The 22,514-nt window shown below is 37.8% G+C and overlaps 1 protein-coding gene across 3 annotated transcripts in view; it reads right to left on the reverse strand.

The window, feature by feature from the left end:
* The window catches only part of HDAC8 (histone deacetylase 8), a 228,833-nt gene that overhangs the window by 147,815 nt on the left and 58,504 nt on the right, over positions 1-22,514 (reverse strand). For all 3 annotated transcript variants that reach the window (XM_043569860.1, XM_043569862.1, XM_043569861.1), the window contains 3 exons: positions 17,959-18,071; positions 13,867-13,944; positions 13,151-13,259 (listed from right to left, as the gene is read on the reverse strand). In XM_043569860.1, coding sequence (XP_043425795.1) covers positions 13,151-13,259; positions 13,867-13,944; positions 17,959-18,071 — 300 coding nt within the window. The remainder of the gene's footprint in view (positions 1-13,150; positions 13,260-13,866; positions 13,945-17,958; positions 18,072-22,514) is intronic.

Here is a 22,514-nt window from a genome sequence, read left to right on the forward strand (position 1 = left end):
TCAGAAGTAAAGGACCTTACCAGTAGTCTGAAGTGAATCATCAGAGTTAGAATTAGAATTGTAATTCTATCTAATTCTAATTCGAATTCAGTGCTCTTTTCACTCAATCCCAGTGCTCTTCAGCTCTTATTCTGAAAGGCCAGAGGCCCCAGAAAGCAGAGTGTGTATTATCTGGGCAGGGGGTAGTGTGTGGAAGAGGCAGGCTGGTTTGGAGAGCTAAGCTAGAACAAACAGACCAACCAAAAAACCAAACAAAACCAAAATGGAAGAAGACTTAGAGAATATAAATCCTAAGGCTAGATGTACTAATAAATCTTAATTTGTTCTGGGGTAGGACATTTCACTGCTCTGCAACCACCAGGACCACTCACATAGTGCACATATTGCATTCTGCTCTGTGTCACATTATTTGGGCATATGTCTCATCCATCCTCTATGCAGCCTCCACAGCACAGGGTTCAGGGTTCAGGGAGAACACTGCACCTGTGGTCAAAGTGCTTGTATAGCAACTTGGACAAATCACTTCACTTCTCTGAACCTCCGTTTCCTTCTCTGTAAAACAAGACTATTCTCTCCCTCCCAGGATTATTGTGAGGATTACATGATAGAACATTTGCAAAAGTCTTCTCCCAGCACCAGACACATTATAAGCACTCCCTAATGTTGAATGAATAAATGAATGGCCTTAAGTCAGGCCCTCTGAGTGCCATGCTAATTCTTTCAGCCTACTATGATACTGTTGAGTTCAGCACAGCACACCATAGCAGTGACTTCCCAAATAGTACTCTAATGTTCCCCAAAGGCAGAGAGCAATTTCATAGTGTCACTGCCCAGTTATAGCTGTTCTGGGAATACAGTAATTCCTTTTCCAGTGCTGCCAATCTATTACCTTTCACCAAAAATAAATTCACTTTAAGAAGGGGCAGAAACACAAGTGCCTTTCTGTTAGATAGAAGTTGGGAGAATATATTATTAAAATTGAAACCGACTTCTCTGATTTCTTGGGCAAAAAATCAGATTGGAAGCCAAACAGCTATTTGGCCTTTGCAGACCCTGGATAGTGATGCCGTTGGGGGAAAGGAAAGAGCTGGAATCATTCCAAACTGTAGTTGCAACATTTGTGTGTATATTTACTGCTTGTGCTCATGCTCTCTGTGCTTAGTTTTTACTCTCTAAGTCTTGCAGACTTTACAATTTACCTAGAGCATAGTTTAATATGTATGGATAGAAATAGAGGCCTGTATCTCTGTTTCTCATTTCCTAATCATATTTTCTACACTCCCTATATACCTGATACTTCTTTTTCAATTCAACTGCTCTGATTTTCAAACTTTGGTAGAAAATCATGATTTGTTAACAATAAACATGCCCCTAGCCCTTCCCTCACTCTTCTCAACCGAGGAGGGCCTCTGTAAGATTCAAAGACGAAATCCTGCCATATAGTTAGCACCTGGTGCAGCTCATCAAAATAAAATATCCTTTCCCAGATGATTGGAAATTTCTGCAATGCCGTCACACAATGAGGTGTGTGAGAAACAGTTTGGGGATTGATTTTCATCATTAACTTGACATTGCATGGTTTTTGTGGGACTTAAAAAGAAATGCATTTTTATTACTTTAAAGTACTGCACATAGAATAACTCCAACTCATCATATTTTAACAGTTATTTTTCTGGGGCAGGATGTATTTTAAACATGTCTATGTTAGAGTGTCTGGTAGATCATTTAGGATCAGTGTCCTGTTGCTTGATGAAATCCAGATCACTTCAATGAAATCCAGATGGGGAAACTGGGTCTCTAGCAATGGCTGCCAGACCTTCTCCATATGAAATCTCTCTAGTCTGTATGCAAATTCAAAACTCCATATCCTGGAAATCCCAAACCAATCAAGTGGTGCTCTGCTTCTTAGTTACTGGACTAAACACAGAGAAGCGATTCATTCTTCCCTGAGGAAATAAGCATGTCTTACATACATCTATCTTGGCATAAAAAGGGATAGCTAAGCAAATTAATGGTGTAAACAGGATTGCACTGGGGAATGTTTGTCCTACTTAAGAGAATAAACTTTTTGTGCACTTTGTGCACATCCACTTACATACAAATAATTGATATGCTAATTGCCAATGATTCTTAAAGCTCCTTCCCTGAGGTGCTGTATGATGCTGTTAGTCTAGTTTGAATTACTAGCATGTCCAGTGCTTGAAAGTAATAAAAATGCGTTTAAAAATATTCCATGATTCAGACAGATTTTCCTCTAATTAGGCTGAGTTAGTGAGGTTTTCCTACATTTAAATAGGATAGATATTTTTCTTTCATTCCTAATATATTTTATATGACCCCCCCCCCCACTGCTACATCCATCACCTTTCTCTTCAGGATTCTTCTGCTTCGAGTTGGTACACATAAAACCCTTTCCCTCCAGCTCACTCCTCAGCTGCACTTGCATAGTCTCTAGGCAAACACATTGCCTTTAGTGCCTGGCACATAAACATACCCTTTCACTTGTTAACTTGATAGCAGGTTATTCAATATGGCATTTTCTGAGGAGTCTTTTCTTTGGTTTTTCTTTAAGCACCAATGGGTATGTCTCTTTCCTGATGTTGCAGTGGGTAACAGTGCACAGAGAGCAAAGCTCAGCCAAACATAGCATCGGGCTTTTTTGTCAGGTGGGGGACACCAGATTTAACCTAATCTCTGTGCAGTTCATGTCAACAGAACACAGCGAGGCAGGTCATCAGTGCTGGCACCTGCTGTGTGAATGGCAGTGTCAGGCACAGTCATGCAAAGCTAGAACATGTGAAAGCAAAGCCTAAAGGGTAGTTTTTGTAGGCCAGACTGAAGGGACAGAGCAGTGATAAAAGAATATTTTGGGGGGGATTAGGATGGGGGTAGGGACTACATGGTGGACAGCAGATGAAAGGAGTAATATGATTCTGATGTCAGAACATTCTATCAAGCACAGATACTGTCAATTTTAGAATTCTTTTCAGAGCAGCTCTGGATTTCCATTTACAAGCAGGGTCTTCCTGTTTCTGAATAGTTTCAGAGCATGTTTGTTCTAGCATCAGAACCTATTAAACTGCTCTGGAAGAATCAGGTCACTTTCTCCAGGGGGTAGGGATCATTCAGCACTAAGAAGAGAGAAGAAAAGGTACACACCAGAGTGACAGAACAAACCCATAGAATTCCAGGAGATTGTCTTTGACTTAAATGAAAAAAAATATCACCTGTGAAGACTGTTTACTGGAGTAGGGGGCTGTCACAGTGTCAGGGCTACTTGGTGCAGGAGTTTAGGAACTAATTGGTCATGAAAGACACTGGCCAAGAGGGAAAGTAGAAGAATAGAAGAACTGTCCCTCTAACCACCTGGATTTAAAGCTCAAATGATCAGTCAGGGAAAAAATAGTTCTCCACTGCAACCCTAACTAAGTACTGGGGATAGGCAGGGTGAGCTCACTGACAGAGGGTATAGGACAATGTAGATAATTGAACTCAGTATCCTCCCTCCAAATTATCCTATATTCTTAGGCACATAAAATCTTTTGAATTTAACATTTTAAAAGACACATCAAACTAGGAATAATAAAAGAATGGCCCACTTTGGCCTCATTTTCACCTGTGGTTAACATTAACAGTGAATTTAATTTAGTGTCTGAGTCATCCATCTTCCAGAAACAATAGGCAATTTTACATCTGCCATACACTTAGAGGCAGGATAGAAGTTTATCAAAAAGAACAAAAGCATTTAATATAAATATCTTACTTATAGAGGGCTGACTTCAAAGCGTAAAGCTTAGAAAACGAATTAGCAGCACCTGTTGCCTTTTTCACTGGGCCAAAGTGAGCCAGTGATGATCAGGGTGGTAGCTGTGATCCAACTGAAGAGAAGTAGAATAATTTTGTAAAGAATTTTTACCAGCTCTCAGATTATGATAAAAATGTCAGGCTATCTAAATATTCATTCTTAAATGTAAATTTCTAGAGAATTCTTCCATTCTCATCAAATGAAAGAGAATTTAAAAATATTTATATTGCTTATGAGGTGCCTGGGTGGCTCAGTAAGTTAAGTGTCCAACTTTTGATTTCAGCTTAGATCATGAGCTCACAGTTTGTGAGATCAAGTCCTGTGTTGGGCTCTGCGCTGACAGTGTGGAGCCTGCTTTGAATTATCTCTCTCCTTCTCTCTCTGCCCTTCCTCCCTCTCTCTCAGAAATAAATAAATAAACTTAACAAAAAGTTTAAAATATTTGTATTGCTTAAAATATTTATGTGTGAACATGTACTTGTATTGCTTTTGCCATATCATCAAGCCCAAAGCAGTAGGCTATAATTGTTGGGTTTTCTTTCACTCTTTCATTGAGGATCAATCTACCTCATTGTAAAATTGAATGATAAGGAGTTTGGAGTCCCAAGTGGAAGATAAATTCTAGATGATGTATCATTACGATGAAAGGAAGACTTATCATCATTAAAGTATCTCTTCTTTAAATATTAACATTAAAAGTCAATAGTGAATGGAGACATTTCACTTAAATGTCCTTTAGTAATGTCCCTTGGTTCTCATTTTATTCCATTGGTATTGGATGAATGGCTTATAGCATGGATGAAGAATCTCTACCTTATACGTAGATATGGCCTTCTGCCAAGACCAAGAGATGATATAAATTATGCCTACAGTTGCAAAAATGCATAATGTTAAAAATCTTTAGCAATACCAATGTAAAAAACCACATAGGAAATGGATGTAATTTCATGACAAGACCTCTTTAAAATGACAGGTGACACTACTCACTTTCTAAAGCAGAAACTCAGGATTTTCTCCATTGAAAACAAAGGAAAAAGCAGATTTACAGGATCTCCATGTTTTCAAACTTTAATTAGGAATTTAAAACCTAAGAAGTAGGGGCACATGGGTGGCTCAGTTGCCTGAGTGTCGGACATGATCTCACAGTTTGTGGGTTTGAGCCCCTCATTGGGCTCACTGCTATGAGCTTAGAGCCCACTTTGGTTCCTCTGTCCCCCCCCCCCCCCGCCTGCTTCTTCCTCTTTCCCTCTCTCTCTCTCTCTCTCTCTCTCAAAAATGAATAAACATTAAAAAAATAAAACCTATGAAGTGAAATCTGGCATTATTTATTCTTGTTTTCTATCCATAAAATTATAAATTAAATCCTCAGGATTAGGAGATTCTATTTTTCACCCAAAACCTAAGTTGCACTTTCACAAACATAAACACAATGAATTATGTATACTACAAATCATGCAGCTCATTTGCATAAACTTAAGTGGTTTCTTTTTTTAAGGGGTTTTCTGTAATCCTCTAAGATAAAAGTTTCCAAGAAGTCTTTGGGATGGTAATTTTTCCTTGTGGAAAAAATTCATACTTCTAGATGACATTTTGGGGACATGGTAGCGAATGGTTAACAGGCAGATACACATGGATTCAAACTCTGCCTTAACCACTTACTAGCTGTGTGACCTTAAGCAAATCAATTTTTCTAAGCTCTAGTTTTCTAATTTTTAAGATGGGACTAAGAGTACCTACCTTTGTAGGCATTGTAGATTATACATTGCTATAAGGATCAAATTAAAAGGATCAAATAAATGTTTAGTGCAATTCCTGGCACAGGCAAGTGCTCCCGGTATGTGAGCCTAATCTGTCTTGTTTACCACCATCAGTACCTAGGTACAGTGCCAGCATAAAGCAGACACTCAATAAATATTTGCAGAATGAATGAATAAAACAGTGTTATTACACTTAAAGATATACAAATCTCCTAGGTTGCATGATAGCTCCCCCACTTTACTTTTGTTAATGTTTAAAAAATCTTTTAAGATGACTTGAGGTGCTCAGTTCTTTTGTAGGGAGGTCAGAGTGACTTCAGAGAGGTGAATTTTGGCTCACACAATAAATATATACTACTGAGACATAATATATTTTTTCTCTTCCTTGTTGGATAGCAGTGGAACTCAGTATAGATGGACAAAGGAATTCCCTAAAGGAATAAAAACTTAGACTTATGGCACAAAAACAGACACATAGACCAATGGAATAGAATAGAAACCCCAGAACTAGACCCACAAACGTATGGCCAACTCATCTTTGACAAAGCAGGAAAGAACATCCAATGGAAAAAAGACAGCCTCTTTAACAAATGGTGCTGGGAGAACTGGACAGCAACATGCAGAAGGTTGAAACTAGACCACTTTCTCACACCATTCACAAAAATAAACTCAAAATGGATAAAGGACCTGAATGTGAGACAGGAAACCATCAAAACCTTAGAGGAGAAAGCAGGAAAAGACCTCTCTGACCTCAGCCGTAGCAATCTCTTACTCGACACATCCCCAAAGGCAAGGGAATTTAAAGCAAAAGTGAATTACTGGGACCTTATGAAGATCAAAAGCTTCTGCACAGCAAAGGAAACAACCAACAAAACTAAAAGGCAACCAACGGAATGGGAAAAGATATTTGCAAATGACATATCGGACAAAGGGCTAGTATCTAAAATCTATAAAGAGCTCACCAAACTCCACACCCGAAAAACAAATAACCCAGTGAAGAAATGGGCAGAAAACATGAATAGACACTTCTCTAAAGAAGACATCCATGGCCAACAGGCACATGAAAAGATGTTCAGCGTCGCTCCTTATCAGGGAAATACAAATCAAAACCACACTCAGATATCACCTCACGCCAGTCAGAGTGGCCAAAATGAACAAATCAGGAGACTATAGATGCTGGAGAGGATGTGGAGAAACGGGAACCCTCTTGCACTGTTGGTGGGAATGCAAATTGGTGCAGCCGCTCTGGAAAGCAGTGTGGAGGTTCCTCAGAAAATTAAAAATAGACCTACCCTATGACCCAACAATAGCACTGCTAGGAATTTATCCAAGGGATACAGGAGTACTGATGCATAGGGCCACTTGTACCCCAATGTTTATAGCAGCACTCTCAACAATAGCCAAATTATGGAAAGAGCCTAAATGTCCATCAACTGATGAATGGATAAAGAAATTGTGGTTTATATACACAATGGAGTACTACGTGGCAATGAGAAAAAATGAAATATGGCCTTTTGTAGCAACGTGGATGGAACTGGAGAGTGTGATGCTAAGTGAAATAAGCCATACAGAGAAAGACAGATACCATATGGTTTCACTCTTATGTGGATCCCGAGAAACTTAACAGAAGTCCATGGGGGAGGGGAAGAAAAAAAAAAAAGAGGTTAGAGTGGGAGAGAGCCAAAGCATAAGAGACTGTTAAAAACTGAGAACAAACTGAGGGTTGATGGGGGGTGGGAGGGAGGGGAGGGTGGGTGATGGGTATTGAGGAGGGCACCTTTTGGGATGAGCACTGGGTATTGTATGCAAACCAATTGGTCAATAAATTTCATATATATATAAAAAAAAGCATTGCAAGGAAGACATGGGAATTTTACATACATGTATAACATAACCTCTAAATATTTAAAATGAAAACTGATAGAACTACATGGAGAAAAAAAACCAAACAAACAAACAAACAAACTTAGGCTTAAATGAGCCATTCCTTTAATGAGCTTGCTGTTGCCCTAGAGAACAAGTTCTTTCTGTGTAGTCTATGCTGGTTAGCCCATGCACAGTAGAATTAACATTTAAAATTAGGAGTTGAAGAGCTATAAAAAAACTATTTACAAGACAGTAGCATAATATTTCTCTCATAAAATAAAGAAGGCAAAAACATTAAGATTTTTTTCACTCCTGGGACGTTAGAATTTTTCTAAAGAAAAGGTCAGGGGCGCCTGGGTGGCTGAGTCAGCTAAGCATCTGACATCGGCTCAGGTTATGATCTCACTGTTTGTGAGTTCGAGCCCCGCATCAGGCTCTGTGCTGACAGTTCAGAGCCTGGAGCCTGCTTTGGATTCTGTGTCTCCCTCTCTCTGCCCCTCCCCTGCTCATGCTCTCTCTTTCTGTCTCTCAAAAATACATAAATGTTTAAAAAAATTTAAATTTTTCTTTAGGTCTGTGGTCTTTGAGGAGGAAAAAGGATTTCTTTCAATGTTGAGCTATAGAATATAAGCCATAAGACTCAAGGTAAACAGACCAAGGACCAAATACAGGTAGATTCTTACTTTAATAAACTACTATTAGGAATCCTAGTTCAGCAGAATAAGATTGTTTCTTTGGTTGGGTTGATAGCTCTTATTAGCAAAGTTTTGCATATGTGGATGTAAAGACTGCTATAGAATGAAAAGTCCTGTTTAATAGAGCCTTTCATTAGTCCTATTCATTGTCACGTCTGTTTAACAATGTGTTTTTCTTTTGGTGAAATATTTATGCAGTGTCTGTATTTAATTATCTTACCAAGTTAATAGTTGAATATTCTTAGTAAAATATGAGTTTTTTTTCAAAATGTTGAACTGTCAAGTTCAATATATTTTGTATCCATACACATTATAAGCACCATGTATATAGCTCTCCTATGAGGTATATACTAATTGGACATTTAGTAAAGGATGTTTTCTGGTTGTTAGGGCTATAAAATGATAGGTAGGATAACTTAGAAGTTTGAGCACAACACTGAATTTCTTCTTCAAACTACATACATGTTATAACGGTTCACAGTGGGCAAGTAGTTTGGTCATTTTGTAAGATTTAAAGTTTCAGAGCAGTACCCTACTATTTTTCAAAACTCTCTTGAACCAACAGCAAGGAAGTACATGCCATTGTTGTTCTATTCCATAGTCTTCAACTATAAATGCTCCCAAAGTCATCAACACAGTGTTTTAGGTAATAGCTTAAAATTAAGACTATCTCACATTGCATTCAGATACAATTAGAGAGCAAGAACAGGTTAACATAGATGGAGCACTGTTTCCTCTTTCAGATGACATAGTTTGGAAACCAGCAATCTCTCCTTTTGGCAAAACAGCCTTCCTCTCCCATCAAACTTTGTGTGTATGTGTGCATGTGGCTGACTTGGGTGGGGTGGGCTTTCATATAAATCAAGAATATAATATAAGTCTGTCATTTCTCTACTTGCTCAATAGCTTCTATTTGAAGGAAGAGGTGTAGTTACAAGAACAATGTTGATATTCCTTTATGCTAGTTAAAACAGGGTTCTATTTATAATACCAACTCCAGTGGCTCCCATGAAAATTATGGGAAGGTTCTGGGAATCAGTGACCCTTGTCCTTCCAAATTAGTATTGAATGACCTACATATCTCTGACTGAAATTATCTTTTACATAAGATAGAACTCAAAGTCTTTTGGTGTTGAAAATGTCCATGTAAAGGTTTCAAGAAAGAAACCCTGAGCTCCTCCTTTTTTTAAAGTTTATTTTTGAGAGAGAGAGACACAGAGACAGAGCATGAGCAGGGGAGGGGCAGAGAGAGAGGGAGACACAGAATTTGAAGCATGCTGCAGGCTCTGAGCTGTCAGCACAGAGCCTGATGCGGGATACAAACCCACGAGATGTGAAATCATGACTTCAGCTGAAGTCAGACACTTAACGGACTGACCCACCCAGGCGCCCCCCTCCTTTTTTTTTTTTTTTAAATTAACAGGGTGTGCTCAACCTTAAGATGAAACCATTAAGTTCCTGTCTGAATAGCTGGCAAAGTCAGAAAGGCTATAGCAGAGGAAAAAGCCATATAGGAAGAAAGGAGAGGAAAGGGAGGAGAGGACAGGAGAGGACAGGAGAGGACAGGGAAGGGAAGGGAAGGAAAGGAAAAAGGCTCATGAATTCCATAGGGAGAGGCAGTTCAGGAGCAAACTAGAAATTGAGTGGCAAATGAAAATTAGAGTATCTTTCAAGTGAACCAGCAATAAGAGATCCTTTATTTATCACAGGTAAGGAGTGAGTCAGAAAATCAGTGGGCTCATGGAACATAAAGGATTAAAAGGAGATAGCAGATATACCGAGTGACTTTTTTACATGAGTAAACCACTCTATAGCTTGTGAGGTAAGCAGATGGGTCAGAGGTCATAATGGAAAATGGGCAAGACTGTTTCCAAGCAACAAACTACAAGTAGTCAAAAACATAATGACTAGAACTAAGTGATACAGTTACCAGGGCTGACCCTCTGCAAAACTATTCAGTTGGCAGACTGTTTTATTTCTTGTGCCTCTTTCCCTCTACTGTTCCACTTACCAAATTTCTGCTCCTCTGAATGCTCAGGGTGCTCGTGCTCATGCTCTAACCCTTTCACAATCTGCTATCAGGAAAAGCTCTGTGAAAGCATACATCTATGGCAGAAAGTTAGGAGGAGAGATCATGGCAAAATTCCATTTTAAGGCCTATTTCTAATTGTAGAATAAAAGTGTGTTTCCTGTTAAAGGAATTTTAGTCAATAGATGGGAAATGGGAGAGATGTTTGGGTCAGGAAGCCTTCCTGGCACCTTGGAATCAGAGGTGCCCTCACATAATGCCCTGACCAGACTTGACTTCTGAAAGAAATCAAAGGGGAAAATTACTGTACCTCTAATGAAAACTGAACCTGTTATTCTGGATGAACACTGTGTAGATTGGTGGTGTGGCTCCATGAGGCTTAAGGGGACCTGGGAACTAAAAATTGATGAGTGTCTGGTACTTTAGTAAGCAAGTTGGGGGAATCTTTAATCAATGCTGGCATCCTGTACACTAGAGTGGGGTTTCTGTAAAGGGAAATCATATGTGATCTTCCATGTTCCATGGATCTTTTCTTTGGGGATAAATTCACATTTTTTGTTTTTTTAATTAAAAAATTTTAATGTTTATTTTTGAGAGAGAGAGAGAAAAAGAATGAGTGGGGGAGGGGCAGAGAGAGAGGGAGACACAGAATCTGAAGCAGGCTCTGGGCTCTGAGCTGTCAGCACAGAGCCTGACGTGGGGCTCAAACTCATGAACCACGAAATCATGACCCTAGCTGAAGTTGGACACTTAACCAACTGAGCCTCTCAGGCTCCCCTAAGTTCACTTTTTAAATGCTTCTAATTAAGTTTGATATCAAGGCTATTTTTAAACATGGATTACTATGGAGTTAAACATTTTTTTGTCATGTAGTAGGAATTGGTTTAGAGGGACAGAGAAAAAATATAAAGGAGAGACAGACATTTTTTTCACTGAAGAAGGGTGAGCAGTAGACTTACTTGGGAGTGGGTACTGGGATAATACTCAGCTTTTCTAGGCAGTTAAATGCCAAGTTGATGGGGGAGAAAGGTGTATCTCAGGAGGTTTTATGGGCTTCAATGGGGGCATGTGTAAGGTAATCTGTTTAGGGAAGGCCAGATATTACAAAGTATCCTTGCAGGATGATGGGTGCTGACTTTTCAATTAAGGCCCAGGAAAGAGCTAGAGGAAACCCTGTGGACAGAAAACTGAAGAGAAAAACCTAGTTTCCTGCTGTGGCAAAAAAGGGACAACAAAATGTTGAGCACCCTCAAGAAGGGGATTAAAAGAAAAACAAAATAATTTTCCTTTTACACAGAACCACAGGATATCTTCACTGGTAAAGTTACATAAGCAGCTCTGATCTGCGCATCTCAAGAAGGACAGAACAGGGCCTGAGGGGAACAAAGAAAGGCAATTAAAACCATCAACATAAGGCTCCAAAAATAAAGGCCTTTTCAGTCTGACAATACAGAGGTAGCCAGGGGACATGATCAAAATCATGAAGAGGCTAGAGCTGCTGCATGATGACTTGGCTTGCCAAATCTCTTGAGCTAAGAGGCACCTTTGAAGCATTAATTAATTAATTAATTAATTATCTTTTTCTTTTAATTTTATTTTTTAAATTTACATCCAAATTAGTTAGCATATAGTGCAACAATGATTTCAGGAGTAGATTCCTTAATGCCCCTTGCCCATTTAGCTCATCCCCCCTCCCACAACCCCTCCAGTAACCCTCTGTTTGTTCTCCACATTTAAGAGTCTCTTCTGTTTTGTGCCCCCTCCCTGTTTTTATATTATTTTTGTTTCCCTTCCCTTATGTTCATCTGTTTTGTCTCTTAAAGTCCTCATATGAGTGAAGTCATATGATTTTTGTCTTTCTCTAATTTCACTTAACATAATACCCTCCAGTTCCATCCATGTAGTTGCAAATGGCAAGATTTCATTCTTTTTGATTGCAGAGTAACGCTCCATTGTATATATATACACCACATCTTCTTTATCCATTCATCCATCGATGGACATTGGATTCTTTCCATACTTTGGCTATTGTTGATAGTGCTGCTATAAACATTGGGATGCATGTGTCCCTTTGAAACAGCATACCTGTATCCCTTGGATAAATACCTAGTAGTGTAATTGCTGGGTATTTCTATTCATAGGGTAGTTCTATTTTTATAAAGTTTTTATTTTTTAATACTTCTACTTTGTTTATACAACTCCCAGTGATGATGGCCAGTGCAGACTCCTTTGGGAAGTCCCTGTGTCCACCAGAAGTTGGGAGAAATCTGAACTGAGTGGGGCTAGGAATCAAAAGCACCTTGATCCCCATTACTTACCTTAAGTAATGCTGACTTGCTGACTTTTAGTCAGACTCACTCTCTCTACTGCCAATGTCAGCAGTGAATTTGTACCTGACCAATCTCAACTCAAATGAATATGGGTTTACCTCCTGCCCCATTCTGTAGGGCTTTTCAGCCCTAATGGTCTACATATCCGCACCAAACTTCCTCCTACAAGTGGCTATAATTGAATCCTTAAACATAGTTTCAAAAGAACAGATTTCTGACCCCAATTTTAACACAAAGGATAGAACTCAAGAACTCATAATAAAGAATTTTCTAATATTCACACCAGTGGATTGAAGCAGATCTCCATAATGGGAAACTGAAATGAACCTTCTCAGGCTAATGAAATCACATACATACAGGTTTTAGCTAAGAAAGTAGCAGGCAAGGGATAACCCAGGACAGCTTAAAAGCTCTGCTCTTGGGAAGACCTTAATCATATGGGGCAGCAGGTAAGATCAAACCAAGAGTGTGGCTCTGTTCCAAAAACTCAGGTGTCCTACACAAGGGATCAAATAAGTATGCAGTATAGAAAAGTGACATAGGTGTACAGTGGCTCTTTTTTTCTCTCTCAAATTGTTCCTTGAAAATAAGAATTCTGTAAGATTGGGAGCCATTTCATCCTACAGAAATGCAATCCACTTGTTACTGGGCCAGTGTTACTGCCATACCTTTCACAGATGTGGTAATACTTCTCATCCTGTATGCCATCCTGAATGGGCACATTTACACTGTAGTACCGTCCCTTTCCTAAGCCAACATCAGACACGTCACCTGTTCCTGTGAAAGAGAGGAGCGCCATGAACAGTTTTAAGAATACCAGCATGAGACAACTTGAAGGATTCTGATAGGAATGCAAAAGAATAAAAGGCCAAGTAGAAGAACAGTCTTAGATTAATTATGGTTTCTAAGAGTGTGAAATTAAGAAAAACAATATAGAGAAGTAACTGCTGTAAACAATGTTGGGGAAAGAGGAAAACCTTAAGACAATGGGAAAAAAACTTAGTTTCCGTTTTGCTAGATCAAGTTAGACAAAAGATTAACTCCTTTGCTTGACTTTTCATATGCCTTTGATTGATATAATATTAATATATCATTGCACTTATTAGGATGTTAGGAGTTACACAGTTACACTGTCCTATGTGATAAGACAGTAAGTGTAAGTGAGCTGTCTGTTGACAGTCCATAAAAGTCATCTGGAAAAAGAAGCAGTATTATATTCCTCCTATCATTGTTGCCTGAAATGACCTGTGTTAAAATTTTGGATAAAGTAGCACCAATGAAGTATTAATAGCATGTAACTATCCAGATATTAAATATAAGAGACGTATAGAAGAACTGCAGTATTTATTCCTCAGATGTAATACTGAGCACACAGATTACTTGCCTGGGAAAAATCCTGGGGAGAATTTGTGTAGGGACACTGTCATGACTTTAGAGGTGAAACTGAAGGCATCTTCTACACCTAGCAGAGGAAAAAAAAACAGCAGAAGAATCACTTCATATATGCAACTCCCATTTTCAACAACTGAAATGCTAGGAAGTAGCTGTGGGAAGTAAGAGAGAGGATAGCAATAATAAAACTAACAAGCTGAGGAATAAAAGGAACAAACCCCTCCAGTCTTTGATCTCTTGTTGGTACAGGATGAGGTAGAACTTTGGCCCCCAGTGAAGTTTTGGGGTTCTTTTTTACATTCATGGAAAGTTATAACTGGACTTCTCCTTTCCAAGCAACAGGATGTCCAGGCTCCCTTAGACAACCTCTTCTAAAGGGTGGGGAAGGCTCAAGCTCAGAATTGAAGCATTATGAACAGAGCTGAATAGAGGACTGGCACCATCTTGGAAGTTTTATGTTTTGTTTTAGTGGTTCCAGTTAAATTCTTGGGATTTTTTTTTCAAAGAAGTAAAATGTGGCAACCCTTTGAAAAATATGACCAATACAAACATTAGGCATTATGTAGTGAAAACCTAATTATAAAGTGCTTCTCTATGATACAGATTTGGTTATAAATGCAGTTCACCCAAAGTCTAAGGAGCTTATAGTACACTTTTCTTGCTAAAACATGGAAGGCTAAGAGAGTCCCGCCCTTTTCCCTTAATAGTGTCTTTATAACAAAGTTTTAAAGCTTGAAGAAAGATGGTGGTGGGAAGAACTTTTCTAGAAAGTAGTCTCCTTTCCATTTTAACAGAGGCAGAAAATTAGTATAGAGGCCTGGGAGATAGAAGATACAACTCTTATAAGCCACTGCTTATTCAGATAAATGTACTGCCCACCTCCACACCTTTCCTCCCAGAATCACATAGTGTCATACTATATTCAGATAGTCCGTCTATAAAATGGAGGGACTATTAGCAAATTCATGTACTATCCTTTTTTATACGTCAAATAAAGAAACTGTCGCTGCATTTGCTTAATGTTTTCAGTCTTCATTAGAGGCCAAAAGAGACCTTAGAAAAATATTAACTATATTTGTATATCACAGGCATGTTTGAATTTCCCAAGCCTTATGTTTTGCCCTAGGGAGGCAGTTAAAATCAGTTAAAGGCAGAAACCCATGGGGGAGGGGAAGGAAAAAAAAAAGAGGTTAGAGTGGAAGAGAACCAAAGCATAAGAGACTCTTAAAAACTGAGAACAAACTGAGGGTTGATGGGGGGTGGGAGGGAGAGGAAGGTGGGTGATGGGTATTGAGGAGGGCACCTTTTGGGATGAGCACTGGGTGTTGTATGGAAACTAATTTGACAATAAACTTCATATATTAAAAAAAAAATCAGTTAAAGGCTCCAGGCACAAGGCATTAAGTAAACAAAAGAAAACAAAACAAAATATATTAAAATAGCATTTTAACTTAGCGACTGAGGTATTAAACAAGGACAATTCATAACAATCCTGATTATTTATTGATCCAGAAAGCTGGTAACCAATTTACACTTCTATCAGTGATATATGAGGGTTCCCATTTTCTCACACCCTGACTAGCACTGGGTGTTATTATTCTTTTTAACCTTAGGCAGAAAAAATGATTTTGTTTAATTTGCCTTTCTCTGAGTGTTGAGCACTTTTTATGTTTAGTAGCTATTTGTATCTCCTCTGATGGGAAATGCCATTAGGTATTGTTAGCAAATCATACTTTAAAAAAAGGACAGAGACAGATAGCTGGAGGGTATGGGGCTTGGTGTGAAAGAGAACAGTGGTTAGGAAAACAAAAGAAGGTGAAGGAAGGTGAGGACAGGCTAAGAGTGCTTGTGAAGCCACCACAGGATGCTAGTTATGGAATCATGGGAGATTTAAAATGAACCAAATGTGTAAGAGTTTGGAGGCGGGGCAGAGGTCACTGGAAGGGAGGTGCTGAAGAGGGGAAATAAACTGAAATGAAACACACCATAAAAGTTGGCTAAAGCAGGAAACTCTAAATGGTGTAGAAATAACATTGCAAATGGAAAGAACGGTTTCAGGTGACAGTCATTTCATTCTTACATGGTTCAATAGAGTTGATTCTATTCTTGAGCTCTGATACTAATAGTTTTGAATTTCATAATCATTCATTCAGTCAACAAATATTTTACTGAACCACTGCTATATGCAGAGTTCTGTTTGTTCAAGCCATTGTGCAGGACAGAAAGAAGTAAACAACTTGATCTCTGCTCTGGAGGAACTGAAAGTTCCTATGGGAGGAGAAGACACAGACACATTAAAGATTTAACTAACAATACAAGACAATATATAATTAAATATCAAATCAGCGATATAAACAATATAGGACTTGAGGAGGGAAGAGAACACTGGGGTTGGAGTAGTCAGGGCAAATCTTCTAGTGTTAGAATTTGAGCTCCTGGGTAGAACTTGGAAGAAAAAGCAAAACTAAATTAGGAAAAAGTAATGCAAAGTCAGAGAGGTGGGAATACTGAGACATGTCTGGGGAATCACCGAGTACAGTAGCCTAGACAGGAAGTAGTGAGAGAGGAGACTGGAGAGAGGAGGTAAGGTCTCTTTCAGGCAGACCTCAAAAGACAGGGTAAAGAATATAGACTTTAACTTGAAGATCACTGTTTTTTTTTTTAAAGTATGGCCTGTGGAACAGCCAGAGTGTTGCTAAAATGTAGATCTGGCATTGCATACCAGACTTACTGGATTTGAATATCTGGTGGATGGAGCCCAGAATTCTGCATTTTAAAACAGGCTTCCCAGAGGTCATCTTGCTACATATGCAGGTTTGAGAACCAATGCTATGGGCCAAGAGTTAGCAAACCAAGAGGCAAATATTTTAGGCTTTGCAGAGCCTACATGGTCTCTACTGCACTTTGTTTTCTTTACAACCTTGTAAGAATGTAAAAAAAAAAGTCTTCACTTGCTGGCCATACAAAAACAAGCCATGGGCCAAATGTTACTCTTGTTATAGGCAATAAGGAGTCTCTGAAGGTTTTTGAACAAGGCTGTGTTTTGCATTGGCTAAGTATTCAGATATTTGGTGGACATGGTTCTCAAAGTAGTATGTTGGCTGCTTTAACTCTTTGCCTTTCTCTGTTACCTTTAATTTTCTGTCACCATTCCTTGGTAGCATCCATCTAGGTGAACTCTTTGGGGAGGTTTTCCTCACAAGTTCTTCCTTCTTTTTCTGTTTTGGCAGGAGAGCTGATTCTAGCCTCTGTCATATGCTATTATTTTTCTCACTTATACCTTGATTATGTTAGTTTGTCTCCAAAAATCCCTGGAAACAGGGAAGCAGCAGTCACTGATGTGGGGGAGACTAGGGAATATCCTTAATTAATTTTACCAGCTAAGTGATCCTAGATCAATGGAAGCATCTGGCACACACAGGATGTATTAAAGAAGCAGAGTGTGGGTAACTGTCACTGAAGCTCTACATTGTAGATGGAAAGTACATAGGAGGTTTTGGGTAACATCCTTTTGGTGAAGTCTTCTGAAAGGGCATTAATGGGGTAAGGTGAATCAAGATTCTGCTGCTGTTAAAAGTTAGAGGAGATGCCCTGAGTTTGTGTAGCACTAAATAGTAATACAAAGAAAGTGGTGCAGATTCTGATTACTACATGAGTTGGTACCCCTATCAGTGAAAAATTCTGAATGTTATTCCATCATACACTGATTCAATCTTAAGGGAAGCATCAAGATTGTCTAACTGAAGATTTCACTTAGAACCTATGGAAGTGGCCTGAGGGAGGTGACTGAGCACTGAGTATACACTAGACAGGATTTCCACTTCTTAATGTTCTATACTGGAGAAATTTGCTAGTGGAGGAGAGGTGAGGGGAAATTATAAAAACCTGGTATTTTAAAGCATCTTGCTTAGCAAAGAAGAATTACATCAGTTAGAAGATTCTATTCTACCTACTTCAGGATTCTCAATTAGAAAAATTTCAAAAGTAACAGGCATTTATCCTTTTACCAGTCACCTAGAAGCAGCTTCACTGATAAAAACCTTCTGTCCTAGCAGCAAAGCACCTTTGAATGTGAAGGGCTTACCATCTCCATGGTGCAGATCCAAATCCACATAGAGAATACGGTCAAATTTCCGTCGCAATCGTAATATTCCCAGGACAGCATCATTGAGATAACAAAAACCAGATGCTTCATCTCTGTAAGAAAACAAGTTGCTACAGCCAACAGCCAAAAGCAATCCAAGGGAGTCTTTACAGCCAAGGATCTAACCCTTGAGATCTATTCCCTTACAATTCCCCTTTCTTTTAAGAAAAACAAAAATCTACCTACAAAGAATATATAGTAAATTGGCCCAGAGTGATCAGGGGATGAAGTGTTTTGGTAAGCTAAATATTCAGGTGGATTGGTAACATTTTTCATTTAGGATCCCAGATTTCAAAGAATTATAATATTATAACTATATTGGTCAAAACAGAACTTTTCTCTAATGATTCAGGAATGATTTAAAAATCTTGTAGTACCCTGGGCTCATCATGATCAACACTGAATGTCCCTTATAGGACTTGAAGAAAGCTAGAATCTAGAAGGGGCCTTAAAGACCATCTTGCTCAGCCAGATGTAGAAGATGACAGAGACTGGAGTCTGTACTGATCCTATGACATAAACTAGAATTGCTTTCTTTCTTTATTCCTTCCTTCCTTCCTTCCTTCCTCTCTCTTCCTTCCTTCCTCCCTCCCTTCTTTCCTTCCTTCCTTCCTTCCTTCCTTCCTTCCTTCCTTCCTTCCTTCCTTCCTTTCTCTTTCTCCCTTCCTTCATTCCTTCCTTCCTTTCTGTAAGTTTTTTCACTTGTTGCTTTAAAAGCTGAATATAGAATGTACAAACATTCTACATGTGGTTGCCTTTCTGAGGCAGCCTCCTCTAAAGTTATTTTGTTTCCTTCACTAAAATTGTCTTCATTGACTTCACTGGTGTCTTTTCACATTTTTATTGGTGATACTGTGTCACTTTAACCTCTTGTCAACATTAACCTACTCTTTTATTAAGAGTAACCTACTCTTATTAGCCTACTTCTTTTTATTATGTTGCCATTAAGTCTTGCTGAGTAGATGTAAAAAAAAGCATTCTTTTATCATCAAAAGTGTATTATAACTTATTTTTAAGGCCTCATCTTAAATGCTTCAATGTCCTTAGCTTCCACAGACACTTTAAATATCCAGCCCATTTTTTCCCAAGTTCTCCCTGATATTTTAATTGAAATGGAATTCTAAGCATGAGCATCATTTAAAAGAGCATTTTTGGTACTATGAGATTATAAGATCTTTCTAGTACCTACACATTGCATAAAATTCTTCATGAAACCTCGTCCATAATAACATTTCATATTCTGAACAATACCCTGGTTTATAGGCTGAGTCAATGAGACAGGTACATTGGTGAGCAGGAAGTTGGTAAAAAATATCACTAAGCATTGAATTTTCTCATGCAGGTGAATTCAGTGATCACCCAGCAGAAAAAAAAAAGAAAAAGAAAAGAAAAGAAAGAAAGAAAGAAAGAAAGAAAGAAAGAAAGAAAGAAAGCAAAGCTTGGCCTTAGATACGCAACCAGGAAGAAACCAATAAGAGAAAAAGATTTGCCCACCCATGAATTCTTTGTAAATAAGAGGTAAATATGTGACTTTGAAAGTTTTTGGATGCTATTTTCCAATTATGAAAAGCTTACATTTTATAAGTCTACTGTTTAGCATATCAAAAAAGAGAAACATCAATAACTTTTGGATAGGTGAGATGGAACATTAAGTGTTAGGCAGAAAGAGTAGCATACAGCATAGGGAATATAGATAATATCGTAATAACTTCATAAGGTGACAGATTGTAACTAGACTTATTCTGGGGATCATTTCATAATGTATAAAAATGTCAAATCACTATCATGTACACTTGAAACCAATAGGACATCGTATGTCAATTATACTAAAATAAAAAGTGAATAAGAGGAGGGAGATGGGGAGGAGGAGAAATACAAATCAATATAGGACATATTTTTTCCCCTCAGAGCCTATAATTAAGTTAGGGAGACAAGTCATAAGTACAGAAAAACAAAACCAAAAAACAAAGAAAGCAATCAGAAATAACATGGCATATAAAGAAGAATACTTGCCTCTAAAAGACTCCTGGCCCCCTTTCTTTCCTTTGAGATGTTCTTTGTTAATGAACATCCTCCCTATCATGATAGTTTGAATAATAATAATGATGACGATGTTGTCTGTAATTCAGAAAGGTCTTTGCATGTAATATTTTCCTAATATTTTCTTAAAGGAGCTCTATCTCATTAGATTATAGAAATAACTGCTTACATAAGTAGAATCTTCCTAAAATTTTCAGAAAATAAGGACATTAAACTTCAAGATTTTTAATATGCTAAAAGTATTCCTATAGAAACAAACTCTGTTGAATTTAAGAATTCAAGTTGGCATAATTTAGGTAAGTCTTTGGTAGATAAGACTGATTTAATAAATTTGGTTTACTAAAATCAGCTATGACTTTTCTAATTTATACATGTTAAGTATAATATACATGTAGATTTTTATTCTACTTAAATATATTCTTCCTAAATTTATACAGGTTCATTAATTAATTGAGCTAACATTACCTCTACTAAATGTTTGAGACTATGACAAACAAATTTGTTTAGATTAATTGAGTCATTATTGTGATGAACTTTATTTTAACAGTAGTTATGTTTTGTAGTATGTCAGCTTGAAGATAATTTATAAGATCTTTAGGTAACTGAAAACTTTGGGTGGTATTAAACTGAGTTAATTAATGGATATTCATTAGATCCCTAGACCATTTCTAACTAAGAGAATGCATTAATTGCTAGGCATAATTTCGGGTTTATATGCTTTTGCTTCTTATTTTTACATCCTACAGAGAAACTGCATGTATTTGGTTCGGTTAATGAACATGTTCTTTTTGGCCACTTACAGAAGTTGTACTATAAAGGATGTGTATGCATATAGAAATTGGTAGAAGATTCATAGAAAGGGAATTTTATTTGTTGAGATCAAAGTTGGCTAAGGTTTGATGGGCTTATTAGATTTCCAAAAATAACTTCAATATTAAATATTATACTGATGCAAAACTAGAATTTGCTTTTCATTTTAACATGCTATTTTTTTGATTATTTGTCTTCTCTCAAATAACAGGTTGTAAAGGTTTTGCTTCACTAAGTAATGTTCCTCAATAAAAAAGATTTTGTGTCTTACTAGAATAACCTTAAATGGTTTATGTTGACTTTATGATGTCCTTGGTTATTTAAGGAAACAAAGACTTTTTTCTTAGGAAAAAGATGAGGTTCCTTATAGTCATATTGCATCCTATGTTTATGCTAAAAATCTTTTATAATCATTGTGGTTAAATAGGGAACCAAGTAGTATTTTTCAGTAATCCATCAACTTATCTTAATCAAATCTTGGAAGGCCCTGGAAAAATCACCAAAGGGTTTGTTCTTTCACTTTATAAAAAGAGATGTTCTAGAAATAATTAGGTTTATTTGATACATTACTATTGATGAGATGCATGGGAAGAGTTGCCACATCAGAAGAGATGTTCAGCCTTCCCTAGGTGAAACTGGTATAGGCAAAATATTATTAATATAAGTATTTCAGAAATTGTATGTTGTATAGGAAATTCCTAAAGATCCTTCTGTGTCGTCACTGGCCATGATATGTTTCTATTTATCAGAGTCCTTGCGCTGCTTTGCCAGATATTAGTTGACTACAGTATACAGTTTTCAATAATTTAAACATTTTTTAAACATTAACTTCATCTCAACTTTGCTTCTTTATTTTGAATCTAGCATCTACTAGGCCATTAGTTTCAATTGGGGAATTCTTAGCACTTACCTACAGAATTTTATTAATCTATAGATACTCCAGTTTACTGAATCTCTTTACTTGATATTCTTGACATGCTTTGGGTATATTCTAACTATATGCTCAGTATATTCATGGTATATTATTATTTAAAGTTAACCTGACGTGTTCCTGAGAGCACTTGCAATCAGGTACAAGCCAGAGTGCTTCATCTTCAACAAAGAAAGACTATCTCAGAGCCCCATGGAAAAGGATTTTTGCCAAGTATTGTTGAGTACAGGGTTTTTATGGTATAGTGTAAACAACGTTGAGACCATACCAGTGAACTGAATCAGGACTTCAAGAACTCTAGTTGAGAAGTCAATGGGTTAGTGAGACTGTTAATGCAAGGTCGAGAGGAACAAGAACTAATTATATAGGCCTGAATCAGACTGATGAGGGCTGATTGTGGATTTTGTTTAGAATATTGCGGATGTTTTAAAGCAGACAGACCCATGAATACAGAGAACAAACTGATGGTTGTCGGAAGGGAGGGGGCGGGGGGTGGGCAAAATGGGTGAAGAAGAGTAGGAGGTACAGGTTTCCAGTTGTGGAATGAATAAGTCATGGGAATAAAGGGCACAGCATAGGGAATGCAGTCAGTGATATTGCAATAGTGTTGCATGGTGACAGATGGTAGCTACACCTGTGAACATAGCATAACCTATAGAGTTGTGGAATCACTAAGTTGGACACCTAAAACTAATGTAAAATTATATGTCAACTA

Source organism: Prionailurus bengalensis, chromosome X (genome assembly GCF_016509475.1).
Source record: "Prionailurus bengalensis isolate Pbe53 chromosome X, Fcat_Pben_1.1_paternal_pri, whole genome shotgun sequence".
In the NCBI taxonomy this organism is placed as follows: domain Eukaryota; kingdom Metazoa; phylum Chordata; class Mammalia; order Carnivora; family Felidae; genus Prionailurus; species Prionailurus bengalensis.